Consider the following 16,184-nt stretch of genomic DNA (forward strand, 5'->3'; position numbering starts at 1 on the left):
CCTCCAGGCCTTACTAATTATGTTCATTTCTTGTGCTATTCTTCCTCAAAACATTTCATTTCATTTCATTTTATTAAATTTGTATACCGCCCTACTCCCGAAGGACTCAGGGCGGTGAACAGCCATAAAATAAAACATATAAATACAAAATTTAAAATAGAGATAAAACAAAACATGTAATCTTTCTCCTTGTAAGGAGTTAAATTGGGGAAGTTAACCTCCTCAGGATTAGCAGCCTATAAATTGATAAACAAATACAGTATATAGACCTTCATTTGCCTCAATTAACTTGCAGATGGGTAGCCTCAGCGGATTCATTTGTTCATTCATTCATTTCTTCCTCTGATTTATTTAAAATATTTAAGTAGCCACCCATGTTATAACAATCTCAGGCTGGCTCCAATAAATAATTAACTTTAAAACTGTATTAAAACCAAATGCAAAAAAGAAAAACCTGGTGTCAATTCACCACCTAATGTGCAGTCCTCTCTTCTCCCAGTGCTGAGGGGAAATGGTAGTTCTTCTTTGTTTTATGGAAGAACAGGACGATAAAGAGCTGCCGAACTTCAGGGGGAAGAGTATTTCAGAGGGAATGTTTGCCAAGAGTTAAGGCTCTCTTCCTAGATGGCCCTGAGTGTGCCTGTCCTAACTGACCTGGAAGAACAGATAGATGGCAAAAATAAAGGTGGGGAAATAATGACAGGTGCCCTGTTAGCTCAGTGGTTAGAAGGCGACATTGCGGGCTGACTCTGTCCACAGCCGGGAATTCAATCCTGACGGTCCTCTAGGTTGACTCAGCATTCTCTCATTCTGAGATCTGTAAAATGAGGACCCAGATTGTTGGAGACAATATGCTGACACTAAACTGAGAGTGACACAAAACACAGTGGGGTGGTATATATGTCTGATCGCTATTGCTGCAATAAATACTGTTAAAGGTGATAACCTTGAATTGCACCTTAAAGAACTGAATCCAGTGCGGTTTCCACCACAAAGATGTGACATGGACCACCTGGGGGCTTCCATTACTGTGTGTGCTGCTACATTCTGGACCAGTTGAAGTGTTCTAGTGGTCTAGTGCAGAGAGTCAAACAAGGTGACCAAGGGAAGAGTTGTTGAGGGTAAAGCTTGCCCTCTGCAGAGGAGTGCAACGGACCAGACAGCGTTGCTTACAAAAACACAGATACTCTCAGACTCTGAACATTGTTAGAAAAATAAATAGTCTTTACTTGTTATAAAACAAACAAACTTGGCTTCTCAAAACAAAGATAACACGTCTTCATATAATCATGGTTCAATACAAAACAAAGTTTGCTTACAATTCCAGTTCCGTAACACCGACACAGTATCTTTCAGCAGTTCAACCTTCTAATATCAGGAGTAGGAGTGAATGAACTTCCTGCCTTCTTTTATGCGTAGCACAATTAATCAATTAGTCATCTTGTAGCAGTTAAAGTTACAGAACATAGTTTTCTATATATTATCTACCCAACCGTAGGAAGTGTTCTAGTGGTCCAGTGCAGAGATTCAAACGAGGTGACCAAGGAAAGAGTGACCCCCTGTACAAGGCATCCAGGTGCAGGAAAGGGCACAATTGGCACACAAGATGAATTTGTTGAAAGCCCTTCCCCCAGCCAGTATTCAATCCTCTCGGTGGGGGTTGAATACACAGAAGGAACCAGGGAATCCATGAAAGCCTCTTGCAAACGTTTTAGGGTTAGGGATAGAACGAGGATGATCTTCAACCTTATGGTGCTAGATGGCACTGTAGAAAGAAGTAATGGAGCAGAGAGTACAGCGACTTCCGGAGGGAGGGAAGCCGAGCTAGAACGAATTGAAATGATAGAGTATTAGATTGCTAGAGTGGATGTGAAGAAAAGGAGATCAGAGGGACTTCCACTTCCGGCTCACCCAGTGGCGGATAATAGCCTCGGCGGTGCTTCCTGTGCTGCTTGGAGGGTGGAAGAGGCTCCTGGGAGGTGAGTGGAGGGAAGGTCGGAGGAGAAGCCGGGAGCAAGTCGGGCCCTTTGGGTTCCTCCACGGCCTGGAAGCAGCGAAGGGACAAGAATGAAACATATCGGCTCCTGTTGCATTTTCTTTCTCCCCCCAAATGTTTTCATCCTTTTGCTGCATGATTTAAAGTTGCTGCCTGTGATTTTCTGCTGGGAGACTTAAAGAAACCTTGATATATTTTTTCGTATTTCTTAACCATCCACCTCCCTCACCTTCACCTAACACTTCATTCCTTGTGATGTTATTGAGATGTTGTTTTCCTGCCAACCGAGGAGTTTCATGGGCAAAAGAGATGCTTTCAATCTTGCACAGGATTTGGACACCATTTCATCTATTCATCTCCCCACCTTTCTAAAATCAGATCAAAAAAATTTGACTCAATGCACTTCTGGGGCATTTTGCTGACTGAAATACACATAATTGTTTACATAAAGAAATTCGGAGTGTATTTCTCTGTGAAAAGGAACACAGGTTCGGTGCATTCAGACAGTATTCAGACCCCTTTCACTTCTGTCAATTTTGTTAAGCTTGCAGCCTGATTTTACACTTGTTGAAATTCATTTTTTCTCATTCATCTACATCAATAATGACAAAGTGAAAAGAGAACTTTAGAAATGTCTGTAAATTTATTAACAACAACAAAAACTGAAATACCATATTGACATTCAGACCTTTAACTCAGTACTTTGTTGAAGCACCTTTGGCAGCAATTATAGTCTTAAGTCTTTTCGGGTATGACATGAGAAGCTTTGCGCACTTGGATTGGGGGATTTTCTGCCATTCTTCCTTGCAAGTCTTTATCTTTATTCAGATTTCTATACCACCCTTCTCCTTTCGGACTCAGGGTGGTGAACAGCCAGAAATAAAACTTTTTATATACAAAAGTTAAAATAAATTTAAAATAATTAAATAAATTTGCCCATTAATTTAAAACATTCCAATTAAAAGCCATATCAAAATTGATAAAACCAATCATAAAATCAGGACAGCCTGGCTAACTGAAAAAAATAGGTTTTGAGGGCCCGAAGAAGTCCTCTCAACGTCAGTCAGGTTGGATGGCAGACAACGGTGGGCAGCCGTTTTCAGGTCTCTCCAGAGACATTCAACAGGGTTCAAGTCAGGGCTCTGGCTGGGCCACGCTAGGACATTCACAGAGTTCTCCCTCAGCCACTCCTGTGTTGTTTTGGCTGTGTGCTTAGGATTGTTGTCAAGTTGGAGAGTGAATCTTCGGCCCAGCCTGAGGTCCTGTGCAACTGTGCAACAGGTGTTCATTGAGGAAATCCCTGATGAATCCTCCATCCATCTTTCCCTCAACCCTGACCAGTCTCTCCATCCCTATTGCTGAAAAAACCCCACAGCATGATTCTGCCACCACCATGCTTCACTCTTGGGATGTCATTGGGCAGGTGATGAGCGGTACCTGGTATTCTCCAGATGTAACATTTACCATAGAATTGAGGCCAAACAGTTCAATTTGGTTTTATCAGACCAGAAAATCTTGTTCCTTACAGTCTGAGAGTCCTTCAGGTGCTTTTTCGCAAACTCCAAGCATGATTTCATGTGTTTTGCACTGAGAAGAGGCTTTCGCCGAGCCACTCTGCCATAAAGCCCAGATTGATGGCGAGCTGCAGTTATGATTGTCCTTCTGGAACTTTCTCCCATCTCCACACAGGATCTCTGGAGCCCAGCCAAACCTTAGGGACAACTCTGTGAATGTCCTAGAGTGGCCTATCCCGAGCCCTGACTTGAACCATATTGAACATTTCTGGAGAGACCTGAAAATGGCTATCCACCTAAGGTTGCCATCCAACCTGACTGAGTTTGAGAGGACTTGCAAGGAAGAATGGCAGAAAATCCCCCAATCCAGGTGTGCAAAGTTTCTCATGTCATACCCAAAAAAACCTTGAGGCTGTAATAGCTGCCAAAGGTGCTTTTTCTTTTTAATAAATTTACAGACATTTCTACAATTCTGTTTTGACTTTGTCATTATGAGAGTAGATTAATGAGGAAAAAATGAATTTTAACAACTGTAGAATAAGGCTGCAGCATTACAAAACTGATAGAAGTGAAGGGAATAGGAATACTTTCGGAGTGCACTGTATGTGTGATTTACTCAAGCCAAAAGGAGAATTTTGAGATTGAGTTGATATTTGGATCAGCTAGCCTTCTACATGCCACATGAATCATAATTAATGTTATAGGTTAAACTAGCATTTTGACGTTTGTTTTTTCATGGTAATATATGGGGTATTTCTGCTGCTTTCACATATGTAGCCATTTCTAAAGAATAATGAAACTAATTCATTAATATTAATTTTACAGACAAAGAGGGTGCCAAAAAGAGCACTCTGAACAACAGAGAATGAGAAACAGCATTAAAGTGTAAAACAAACAATCCAAATCTTCCACTTCCTCCAGAAAGTATAAAAACTTTTCTCCTTCCTCAGCTGGTGGGGAGACAGTGGAGAGAATTATGAGAACAAAGCCTTCAGCTGGAAAAAAAGACTACCTGGAACTCAAGGAAACATTACATGAGAAGTCAAGGAGGATAATTTCTAAATGAAGAACACCTGGAAGTCATTGGGAAGAAAACGTTTTCGTGGATAGCCAAAACTGGCAGGCATTAATGAAAGCCTTGAAGGAATGAAAGAGTAGGTTGAATCAAAGAACCACCAGGTAAGAGATCCAAAATAGTGCTGATCGCCTCAAGAATATAAGAATATCGGTGTTGGAAAATCCCCACAGACCTATTTTGGGAAAAACATAGATTGCAGATCACATGTGATTGATGCATCACATGTGATTTTCACCCTGTGGAAAGCCAAAGCTTTATTCAGAATAGGCCTCTCGTGATTTGTGGAAGGACCCATACCGAAGAGAAACTGTACCAGTGCTCCCATTGTGAGAAAAGATTTAGCATGCAAGCCAATCAGGTGATACACGAGAGGACTCATACTGGGGAAAAACCATATGAGTGTCTAGATTGTGGGAAAGGTTTCAGTCAGAATTTCGACCTGGTGACACACAAGAGGACTCACACAGGAGAGAAATCTTATGAGTGTCCGGATTGTGGGAAAAGTTTCAGTCAGAATTCCAGCCTTGTGATGCACCAAAGGACTCATACAGGAGAAAAACCGTATGAGTGCCCAGATTGTGGGAAAAGTTTCCGTCGGAATTTTGCCCTTCTGGAACACCAGAGGACTCATACAGGAGAGAAACCATATGAGTGCCCAGATTGTGGGAAACGTTTCAAGCGTAATTCCCATCTGGGAAGACACAAGAGGTCTCACACGGGTGAGAAATCATATGAGTGTCTGGATTGTGGGAAAAGTTTCACGCATAATTTCCTTCTGGAGAGACACAAGAGGACTCATACTGGAGAGAAACCATATGAGTGTCCAGATTGTGGGAAAAGGTTCAGTCGGACTTTCCACCTGGAGAGACACAAGAGGACTCACACAGGAGAGAAACCATATGAGTGTCCAGATTGTGGGAAAATGTTCAGTCGGACTTCCCACCTGGAGATACACAAGAGGACTCACACAGGAGAGAAACCATATAAATGTCCTGATTGCGGGAAGGATTTCCATCAAACTTCGAACTTGGTGATACACAAGAGAACTCACACAGGAGAAAAACCATTTGAGTGTCCGGATTGTGGGAAAAGGTTCATTCGGAATTCTCATCTGATGCTACACCAGAGATCTCACACAGGAGAAAAACCATTTGAGTGTCTGTATTGTGGGAAAAGGTTCAGTCAGAATTCCAGCCTTGTGATGCACCAAAGGATTCACACAGGAGAAAAACCATATGAGTGCCTCTATTGTGGGAAAAGTTTTTCTCGGAATTCCCAACTTTTGGAACACCAGAGGATTCACACAGGAGAGAAACCATATGAGTGTCCTGATTGTGGGAAACGTTTCTGTAGGAATTACCACCTGGTGGAACACAAGAGGACACATACAGGAGAAAAACCGTATGAGTGTCCGGATTGCGGAAAAGATTTCAGTTGTAGGTCTAGCCTTATAAATCATGTAAGGTTACACATAGGGGAGTAACCATTCAAATGCCCAGATTGTGGACAGTGTTTCGCACAAAATTCCTCCCTTATCACAGAAGAAATTCCACATGAGTATAAATTTGATCTGTTTAGAGGAATCTTGAATTTTGTTTCTTGTCTCATAATGAAAGTCCAGCTGAGAATTGGATAATTTCATTTCTTGTATGATTCTTTTTAGTTAAGCATGTCTTATTATTAAACACAAGGGAGGAGATCTGAGCTTCCTTAGTTTGGTGCAATGCGGTCGTTCCCTTCCATGGAGCCAAGGGGAACTGCCATTTCTGGGTCAGAGAAAGTGAGTTTGTTTCTCTATTAGGTATGTTTGTTGCCTTGAGTTATATCCTCATATAATACTGGGGGATATAAACATGTATGTATAGAAAGAAGCATACAGTCTGCGAACTCCAGAAGTTAAAATTTTAAAATAATTAAAACAAATTATTCTACTAAGCTTTCGTCAGCCATCTGCTGACATCGTCAGAGTATTAAACTACCATTACAGAGATCTCTGCCTTTATATGCCATTAATCAATTTGGCCATTGCGCGTGCGTAATAGGCCCTTCCAGCTGTCTCCCACTTGTAATTAGCTGTGGTGTTTTTGCTGTCGTTATGCTGGATGATGGAGGCTTAATTCCTACTGTTTCCTCCCTCCTATCCTGCTTATCAGTGGGGGATGATATTAGCCTGTCAACCATCGCAATTTGCTGTCTTGTCCGTGACCTTGTGGTCGGCCCAGTTCGTTTCTCATTAATCCTATCTGTTACAGTTTGAGACAGCCCTGCCGGGTTGCTCTGTGTTTGGTCAGGACTGACTATGCCTTCACAGACTGAGTCTGCATGCTCAGAGGTGTGTGTGTGTGTGTGTGTGTGTGTGTGCCATTGTTCTCTGCTCCCTGATGGAAAGCCGTCTCTGCTCATCCTGCAGGTTCTTTCCTGGTGTCTCAAAGCCTGGTAGGCTGGTGGCAGTTCGATATGCCTGAGGATGGAATTGTTACTGGAGAATCAGCCTTCTTTTAGTAGGCGTCCTCCTTTAGTCCTATCATGGGCAGTTAATAATAAATGTATGTATGTATTTTTACTTAGCATGTATATGGCAGCCAAACGTATGATGACTCCACATGGTTAAAAGTAATAAAACCTTAATACAGAAACTAAATCAACCCCATTTATATAGCAAATGACAAAATTGAAAGCCTCCGCATTTAATATATTCTTGCTTTCAAAATACAGGGCACGTCTAGGAATGTTGATGACATTTGGATGGTCGAGGCATCCCAAAAAGATGATTCTTGCTTTTGTTCAATTTAGAAGTTAACGAGGCCTCCAGACATTAGTAAATATGTTCATTTCTTCTGCTATTCTTCCTCAAAATTGGTAATAATTCTCCTTGCGAGGAGTTAAATTAAATAAAAGGAGTTAAATTGCAGTAGTTAACCTTCTCAGGATTAGGAAGAGCCGTGGTAGCGCAGTGATTAGAGTGCTGTACTGCAGGTTATTTCTGACTATCGGCTGCCTGCAATTTGGCAGTTCAAATCTCACCAGGCTCAAGGTTGACTCAGTCTTCCATCCTTCCGAGGTGGGTAAAATTAGGACCCAAATTGTTGGGGGCAAAATGATTAGAGAGGGCTGTAAAGCAATATATATGTCTAAGTGCTATTTCTATTAGCAGCCTATAAATTTGATAAATGCATAGACCTTCATTTGCCTCAAGCAACTTGCAGATGGGTAGCCTCAGCAGATTCATTTGTTCATTCATTCATTTCTTCTTCCTCTGATTTATTTAAAATATTTAAGTTATAACAATCTCTGGCTGACTCCCAATAAATAATTAACTTTAAAACTGTATTAAAACCAAATGCATAAAAAGAAAAACCGGGTATCAATTCACCACCTGATGTGCAGTCCTCTCTTCTTCTCCCAGTGCTGAGGGGAAAAGATAGTTCTTCTTTGTTTTATGGAAGACCAGGAGGATAAAGACCTGCCCAACTTCAGGGGGAAGAGTATTTCAGAGGGAATGTTTGGCAAGATTCAAGGCTCTCTTCCTAGATGGCCCTGAGTGTGCCTGTCCTAACTGACCTGGAAGAACAGATACAGGTGAAACTCGAAATATTAGAATATCATGCAAATGTTCATTTATTTTGGTAATGCAACTTAAAAGGTGAAACTAATATATGAGATAGACTCATTACATACAAAGAGAAATAGTTCAAGCCTTGATTTGTCATAATTTTGATGATTATGGCTTACAGCTCATGAAAACCCCAAATTCACAATCTCAGAAAATTAGAATATTACATGAAATCAATAAAACAAGGATTGTACATAGAACAATATTGGACCTCTGAAAAGTATAAGCATGCATATGTACTCAGTACTTGGTTTGGGCCCCTTTTGCATCAATTACTGCCTCAATGCAGCGTGGCATGGATGCTTTCAGCCTGTGGCACTGCTGAGGTGTTATGGAAGACCAGGATAGCGGCCTTCAGCTCCTCTGCATTGTTCGGTCTCATGTCTCTCATCTTTCTCTTGGCAATGCCCCATAGATTCTCTATGGGGTTCAGGTCAGGCAAGTTTGCTGGCCAATCAAGCACAGTAATCCCATGGCCATTGAAGCAGGTTTTGGTACTTTTGGCAGTGTGGGCAGAGGCCAAGTCCTGCTGGAAAATGAAGTCAGCATCCCCATAAAGCTCGTCTGCGGAAGGAAGTATAAAGTGCTCCAAAATCTCCTGGTAGATGGCTGCATTGACCCTGGACTTAATGAAGCACAGTGGACCAACACTAGCAGATGACATGGCTCCCCAAATCAACACAGACCCTGGAAACTTCACACTGGACTTCAAGAATCTTGCAGTGTGTGCCTCTCCATTCTTTCTCCAGACTCTGGGTCCTTGGTTTCTAAATGAGATGCAAAAGTTGCTCTTATCAGAAAAGAGGACTTTGAACCACTGAGCAACAGACCAGTTCTTTTTTTCTTTAGCCCAGGTAAGACGCTTCTGACGTTTTGTTGTTCAGGAGCGGCTTGACTAGAGGAATACGACATTTGAAGCCCACGTCCAGGATCCGACTATGTGTGGTGGGTCTTGATGCACTGACTCCAGCCTTAGTCCACTCCTTGTGAAAGTCCCCAACACTTTTGAATGGCCTTTTCCTGACAATCCTCTCCAGGCTGCGGTCATCCCTGCTGCTTGTGCACCTTTATCTTTCACACTTTTCCCTTCCACATAACTTTCTATTAATGTACTTTGATACAGCACTTTGGGAACATCCAACTTCTTTTGCAATTACCTTTTGAGGCTTTCCCTCCTTATGGAGGGTGTCAATGATGGTTTTCTGCACAACTGTCAGGTCAGCAGTCTTTCCCATGATTGAGATTCCTACTGAATCAGACTGAGAGACCATTTAAAGGCTCAGGAACCCTTTGCAGGTGTTATGGCTTACTTAGCTGATGAGAGTGAGACACTTTGAGCCTAGAATATTGAACCTTTTCACAATATTCTAATTTTCTGAGATTGTGAATTTGGGGTTTTCATGAGCTATAAGCCATAATCATCAAAATTATGATAAATCAAGGCTTGAACTATCTCGCTTTGCATGTAATGAGCCTATCTCATATATTAGTTTCACCTTTTAAGTTGCATTACCAAAATAAATGAACTTTTGCATGATATTATAATTTTTTGAGTTTCACCTGTAGATGGCAAAAATAAAGGTGGGGAAATAATGACAGGTGCCCTGTTGGCTCAGTGGTTAGAATGCGACATTGCCGGCTGACTCTGTCCACAGCCTGGAATTCGATCCTGGCGGTCCTCTAGGTTGACTCAGCCTTCTGTCATTCTGAGATCTGTAAAATGAGCACCCAGATTGTTGGAGACAATATGCTGACACTAAACTGAGAGTGATGCAAAACACAATTGGGTGGTATACTGTATATGTCTGATCACTACTGCTATAATAAATACTGTTAAAGGTGATAACCTTGAATTGCACCTTAAACAACTGAATCCAGTGCGGGTGTGAATCCAGTGGTCACTAAATGAAGTAAATCAAGGACAACTTGTACATAATTGGGTATCACAGGATGGATGGCCTCCCCTAGTAGTTCCATGTAGGTATTGAACTAGGTTGCTTACTGAGGGTAATATTCTGGCAATTCCAGCTGCAAGATTGCAGAGGGAAAAATAATATCTCCTATCTAGATCGGTTTGGAAGCAACATTGATGGCCACTTCAAGGTTCCGTCCCCTATTTCATTCTTGTATTAAAGGGATATGAAGCTGGGAAATATAGTTTTGGGGAGTTTCTCTCCACCCCCAAGATGAAGAATGGCTGAAATAGTCTTCACTGATCCACAAGGGAGGTGCACTTTGTCCCTGCCTGATGGAGCATTGTGTGTCCCCCAACTATGCTTTCTCTTGGTTTAGTTCCTGCAAAAGAAGCTCCTAGCTCAGTTGGAGTGAGGATGAGGGCCTCCCTACCAGACCCCAAAGGACAGACTAGGGCTAGAGGCTTCCATTCAACAGCTGAACTATTACAGCTTCACTCATTTGCCAAGGGAGGTTTCGAGGAGTTCTCCTGCACACACACATCCCAGGCTAAAATCTGGCTGGAACAATCTTCAGCAGCCCCCAAGGGAGGTTCCCTTTCAGGTTGGCTGTTATACGTCATTCCCCTCACCCCCGGCCTTTGGACCCTTTCCTTTGGTTTAGTTGGAGCAAGCGGGAAAATGAGTGAACTCTTGGGAGAAAAGGTTTAGCATAGATTGTCATGGACGAAAACTATTCCTGTGCTATGTGGAGGTTGAATACAAAGAAGGAACCACGGAATCCATGAAAGCCTCTTGCAAACGTTTTAGGGTTAGAGATAGAACGAGGCTGATCTTCAACCTTATGTCGCTAGATGGCGCTATAGAAAGAAATAACGGAGTAGAGAGTAAGAGTACAGCAGCGGCTTCGCTACTGTTGAAATACCGGAGGGAGAGAAGGCGAGCTAGAACCAATTGAAACGATAGAGTATTAGATTGCTAGAGTGGACGTGGAGGAAAGGAGATCAGAGGGACTTCCTCTTCCGCCTAACCCAGTGGCGGATAATGGCGTCGGAGGAGCCTCTTGTGCCGCTTGGAGGGTGGAAGAGGCTCCTGGGAGGTGAGTGGAGGGAAGGTCGGAGGAGAAGCCGGGAGCAAGTCGGGCCCTTTGGGTTCCTCCACGGCCTGGAAGCAGCGAAGGGACAAGAATGAAACATATCGGCTCCTGTTGCATTTTCTTTCTCTCCCCAAATGTTTTCATCCTTTTGCTGCATGATCTAAAGTTGCTGCCTGTGATTTTCTGCTGGGAGATTTAAATAAATCTTGATATATTTTTTCGTGTTTCTTAACCACCCACCTCCCTCACCTTCACCTTTCATTCCTTGTGATGTTATTGAGATGTTGCTTTCCTGCCAACCGAGGAGTTTCATGGGCGAAAGAGATGCTTTCAATCTTGCACAGGATTTGGACACCATTTCATCTATTCATCTCCCCACCTTTCTAAAATCAGATCAAAAAATTTGACTCAATGAACTTCTGGGGCATTTTGCTGACTGAAATACACATAACTGTTTACATAAAGAAATTCGGAGTGTATTTCTCTGTGAAAAGGAACATAGGTTCGGTGCATTCAGACAGTATTCAGACCCCTTTCACTTCTGTCAATTTTATTAAGCTTGCAGCCTGATTTTACACTTGTTGAAATTCATTTTTTCTCATTCATCTACATCAATAATGACAAAGTGAAAACAGAAGTTTAGAAATGTCTGTAAATTTATTAACAACAAAAAAACCTGAAATACCCTACTGACATTCAGACCCTTAACTCCATACTTTGTTGAAGCACCTTTGGCAGCAATTAAAGTCTTAAGTCTTTTTGGGTATGACATGAGAAGGTTTGCGCACTTGGATTGGGGGATTTTCTGCCATTCTTCCTTGCAAATCCTCTCAAGCTCAGTTAGGTTGGATGGCAACCTTATGTGGACAGCCATTTTCAGGTCCCTTCAGAGACATTCAATAAGGTTCAAATCAGGTCTCTGGCTGGGCCATTCTAGGACATTCACAGAGTTGTCCTGTTAGGATATGGTTTGAGCCTAACTAGTTGTCCAGGCAATATATGTGTACTGTAACTTTAATCTATAAATGTATTATGTGACTGTAATGCTGAGTCATGCTGTAATTAGATAATGACTGGTTGTGAGAGTATTTAAGCAAGGTATTGTAACATATTCAGTTGCTATGATATGCTGCCATGATGATGAAGCTGCTATGATAAGCTACCATTGAGAGGAGTTGATATCTGCTAATCATCGTTTGATGGATCTGCAACCATCGTGGTTTGTGAACCAGAGTGAGTTTGTTATTCTAACCAACTACTGTTTATTGGGTAAGAAGATTCTGTAACTACTGGACTGATTTACTGGCAAAGACTTGGAATTTGTTTAAAGACTATGAGACTGTTTTTCTACTATAAAGTAAGCTTTTGATAAACCAGTTTGCATAACTCTTATTCATCGCTCTCAGCAATGTTTCCTTGTGCATTTACTCTGCTGGTTGGTAACACAACAACAATATCCTTAACACCACTAAACCACTCCTGTGTTGTCTTGGCTGTGTGCTTAGGATTGTTGTCAAGTTGGAAAGAGAATCTTCAGCCTAGTCTGAGGTCCTGAGCACTGTGGAACAGTTTTTCACTGAGGAAATCCCTGATGAATCCCTCCATTCATCTTTCCCTCAACCCTGACCAGTCTCTCCATCCCTGTTGCTGAAAAAAACCCCACAGCATGATTCTGCCACCACCATGCTTCACTCTTGGGATGTCATTGGGCAGGTGATGAGCGGTACCTGGTATTCTCCAGATGTAACATTTACCATAGAATTGAGGCCAAACAGTTCAATCTTGGTTTCATCAGACCGGAAAATCGTGTTCCTTACAGTCTGAGAGTCCTTCAGGTGCTTTTTCGCAAACTCCAAGCGTATTTTCATGTGTTTTGCATTGAGGAGAGGCTTCCGCCCAGCCACTCTGTCATAAAACCCAGATCAATGGAGGGCTGCAGTGATGATTGCCCTTCTGGAACTTTTTCCCATCTCCACACAGGATCTTTGGATCTCAGCCAGAGCCAAGACAACACAGGAGTGTCTTAGGGACAACTCTGTGAATGTCCTAGAGTGGCCTAACCCAAGCCCTGACTTGAACCATATTGAACATTTCCAGAAGGACCTGAAAATGGCTATCCACCTAAGGTTGCCATCCAACCTGACTGAGTTTGAGAGGACTTGCAAGGAAGAATGGCAGAAAATCCCCCAATCCAGGTGTGCAAAGCTTCTCATGTCATACCCAAAAAATCCTCCAGGCTGTAATAACTGCCAAAGTTGCTTCAACAAAATACTGAGTGAAGGGTCTGAATGCCAAATGATATTTCAGTTTTTTCTTTTTAATAAATTTACAGACATTTGTAAAATTCTGTTTTGACTTTGTCATTATGAGAGTAGATTAATGACAAAAAATGAATTTTAACAACTGTTAGAATCGGGCTGCAGCATTACAAAACTGATAGAAGTGAAGGGAATAGGAATACTTTCGGAGTACACTGTATGTGTGATTTACTCAAGCCAAAAGGAGAATTTTGAGATTTGTTGATATTTGGATCTAGCCTTCTACATGCCACATGAATCGTAATTAATGTTATACATTAAGCTAGCATTTTGATGTTTGTTTTTCATTGTAATATATGGAGTATTTCTGCTGCTTTCACATATCATGTAGCCATTTCTAAAGAATAATGAAACTAACCCATTAATATTAATCTTACAGACAAAGAGGATGCCAAAAAGAGCATTCTGGACAACCGAGAATGAGAAACAGCATTACAGTGTAAAAACCATTAATCCAAATTTTCCACTTCCTCCAGAAAGTTTAAAAACGTTTCTCCTTATTAGCTGGTGGGGAGACAATGGAGAGAATTATGAGAACAAAGCTTTCAGCTGGAAAAAAAGACTATATGGAACTCAAGGAAACATTACATGAGAAGTCAAGGAGGATAATTTCTAAATAAAAAACACCTGGAAGTCATTGGGAAGAAAACGTTTTCGTGGATAGCCAAAACTGGCAGGCATTAATGAAAGCCTTGAAGGAATGAAAGAGTAGGTTGAATCAAAGAACCACCAGGTAAGAAATCCGAAATTGTGCTGATCGCCTCAAGAATCTAACTATCAGTGTTGGAAAATCCCCACAGACTGCCTATTTTGGGAGAAACATAGATTGCAGATCACATGTGATTGATGCATCACGTGTGATTTTCACCCTGTGAAAAGCCAAAGCTTTATTCAGAATAGGTCTCTCGTGATTCGTGGAAGGACCCATACCGAAGAGAAACTGTACCAGTGCTCCCATTGTGAGAAAAGATTTAGCATGCAAACCAATCAGGTGATACACAAGAGGACTCATACTGGGGAGAAACCATATGAGTGTCTGGATTGTGGGAAAGGTTTCAGTCAGAATTCCGATCTGGTGACACAAGAGGACTCACACTGGAGAAAAACCGTATGAGTGCCCAGATTGTGTGAAAAGTTTCCGTCGGAATTTCGCCCTTATGGAACATCAGAGGACTCATACAGGAGACAAACCATATGAATGCCAAGATTGTGGGAAAAGTTTCAAATGTAATTCCTCTCTGAGGAGACACAAGAGGTCTCATACGGGTGAGAAACCATATGAGTGTCTGGATTGTGGGAAAAGTTTCAAGCGTAATTCCCATCTGGAGAGACACAAGAGGACTCACACAGGAGAGAAACCATATGAGTGTCCAGATTGTGGGAAAACGTTCAGTCAGACTTCCCACCTGGACAGACACAAGAGAACTCACACAGGAGAGAAACCGTATAAATGTCCTGATTGCGGGAAGGACTTCCATCAAACTTCAAACTTGGTGATACACAAGAGAACTCACACAGGAGAAAAACCATTTGAGTGTCCGGATTGTGGGAAAAGGTTCAATCAGAATTCTCACCTGATGTTACACCAGAGATCTCACACAGGAGATAAACCATTTGAGTGTCCCTATTGTGGGAAAAGGTTCAGTCAGAATTCCAACCTTGTGATGCACCAAAGGATTCACACAGGAGAAAAACCATATGAGTGCCTCTATTGCGGGAAAAGTTTTTGTCGGAATTCCCAATTTGTGGAACATCAGAGGATTCACACAGGAGAGAAACCATATGAGTGTCCTGATTGTGGGAAAAGTTTCTGTCGGAATTCCCAGCTGGTGGAACACCAGATGACTCACACAGGAGAGAAACCATATAAATGTCCTGATTGCGGGAAAGATTTCCATCGAAATTCCGACTTGGTGCAACACAAGAGGACTCACACAGGAGAAAAACCGTATGAGTGTCCTGATTGCGGGAAAAGTTTCCATCGAAATTCTAACTTGGTGATACACAAGAGGACACATACAGGAGAAAAACCATTTGAATGTCCGGATTGCAGGAAAAGGTTCAGTCACAGTTCCACATTGGTGATACACCAGAGGACTCACACAGGAGAAAAACCGTATGAGTGTCCAGATTGTGGGAAAGATTTCAGTTGTAGGTCTAAACTTATAAATCATGTAAGGTTACATATAGGAGAGTAACCCTTAAAATGCCCAGATTGTGGACAGTGTTTTGCACAAAATTCCTCCCTTATGACAAGAAATTCTGCATCAGAAAAAATTGATCTGTTTAGAGGAATCTTGAATTTCGTTTCTTGTCTGTTACTGAAAGCCCAGCTAAGAAATTGATTACCTAATTTCTTGCAGGGATTCTTCATAGTCAAGTATATCTTATTACTAAACAAGTGAGATGAGATCTGAGCTTCCTTAGTTTGGCCCAGTGCGGTCATTTCCTTTCACGGAGCCAAGGGGAACTGCCATTGCTGGGCCAGAGATAGCGAGTTTGGATCTCTATTAGGTATGTTTCATGCCTTGAATTATTTCCACATATAATACAAGGGGATATAAACTTGTATGTATGTATTTTTACTTAGCATCTTATGCCATGCCGTGATTCCACATGGTTTACAGTAATAAAACCTTAATACAGAAACTAATGA

At 41.8% G+C, this 16,184-nt stretch overlaps 2 protein-coding genes across 2 annotated transcripts in view; both read left to right on the forward strand.

Moving 5' to 3' along the window:
• LOC148115750 (uncharacterized) overlaps positions 1–16,184 on the forward strand; it is a 118,928-nt gene that overhangs the window by 32,045 nt on the left and 70,699 nt on the right. The window lies entirely within an intron of this gene.
• LOC148115752 (uncharacterized) lies at positions 1,909–16,177 on the forward strand. Its single transcript, XM_087884135.1, has 3 exons — positions 1,909–1,979; positions 4,336–6,052; positions 14,616–16,177. Exons 2-3 carry the CDS (start codon positions 4,932–4,934, stop codon positions 15,724–15,726), a joined length of 2,232 nt encoding a protein of 743 aa, XP_087740261.1. The 5' UTR covers positions 1,909–1,979; positions 4,336–4,931; the 3' UTR covers positions 15,727–16,177.

The sequence above is a fragment of the Pantherophis guttatus genome, chromosome 2 (genome assembly GCF_059756535.1).
Source record: "Pantherophis guttatus breed Tessera chromosome 2, ASM5975653v1, whole genome shotgun sequence".
Classification (NCBI taxonomy): Eukaryota; Metazoa; Chordata; class Lepidosauria; order Squamata; family Colubridae; genus Pantherophis; species Pantherophis guttatus.

Excerpts from the sequence above, each read along its gene's own strand:
- LOC148115752 (XM_087884135.1), top strand. The coding sequence starts at position 4,932 with ATGCAAGCCAATCAGGTGATACACGAGAGGACTCATACTGGGGAAAAA. Across the intron at positions 6,053-14,615 it reads AGCCTTATAAATCATGTAAG|GACTCACACTGGAGAAAAAC; the intron begins GTTACACATAGG and ends GTGACACAAGAG.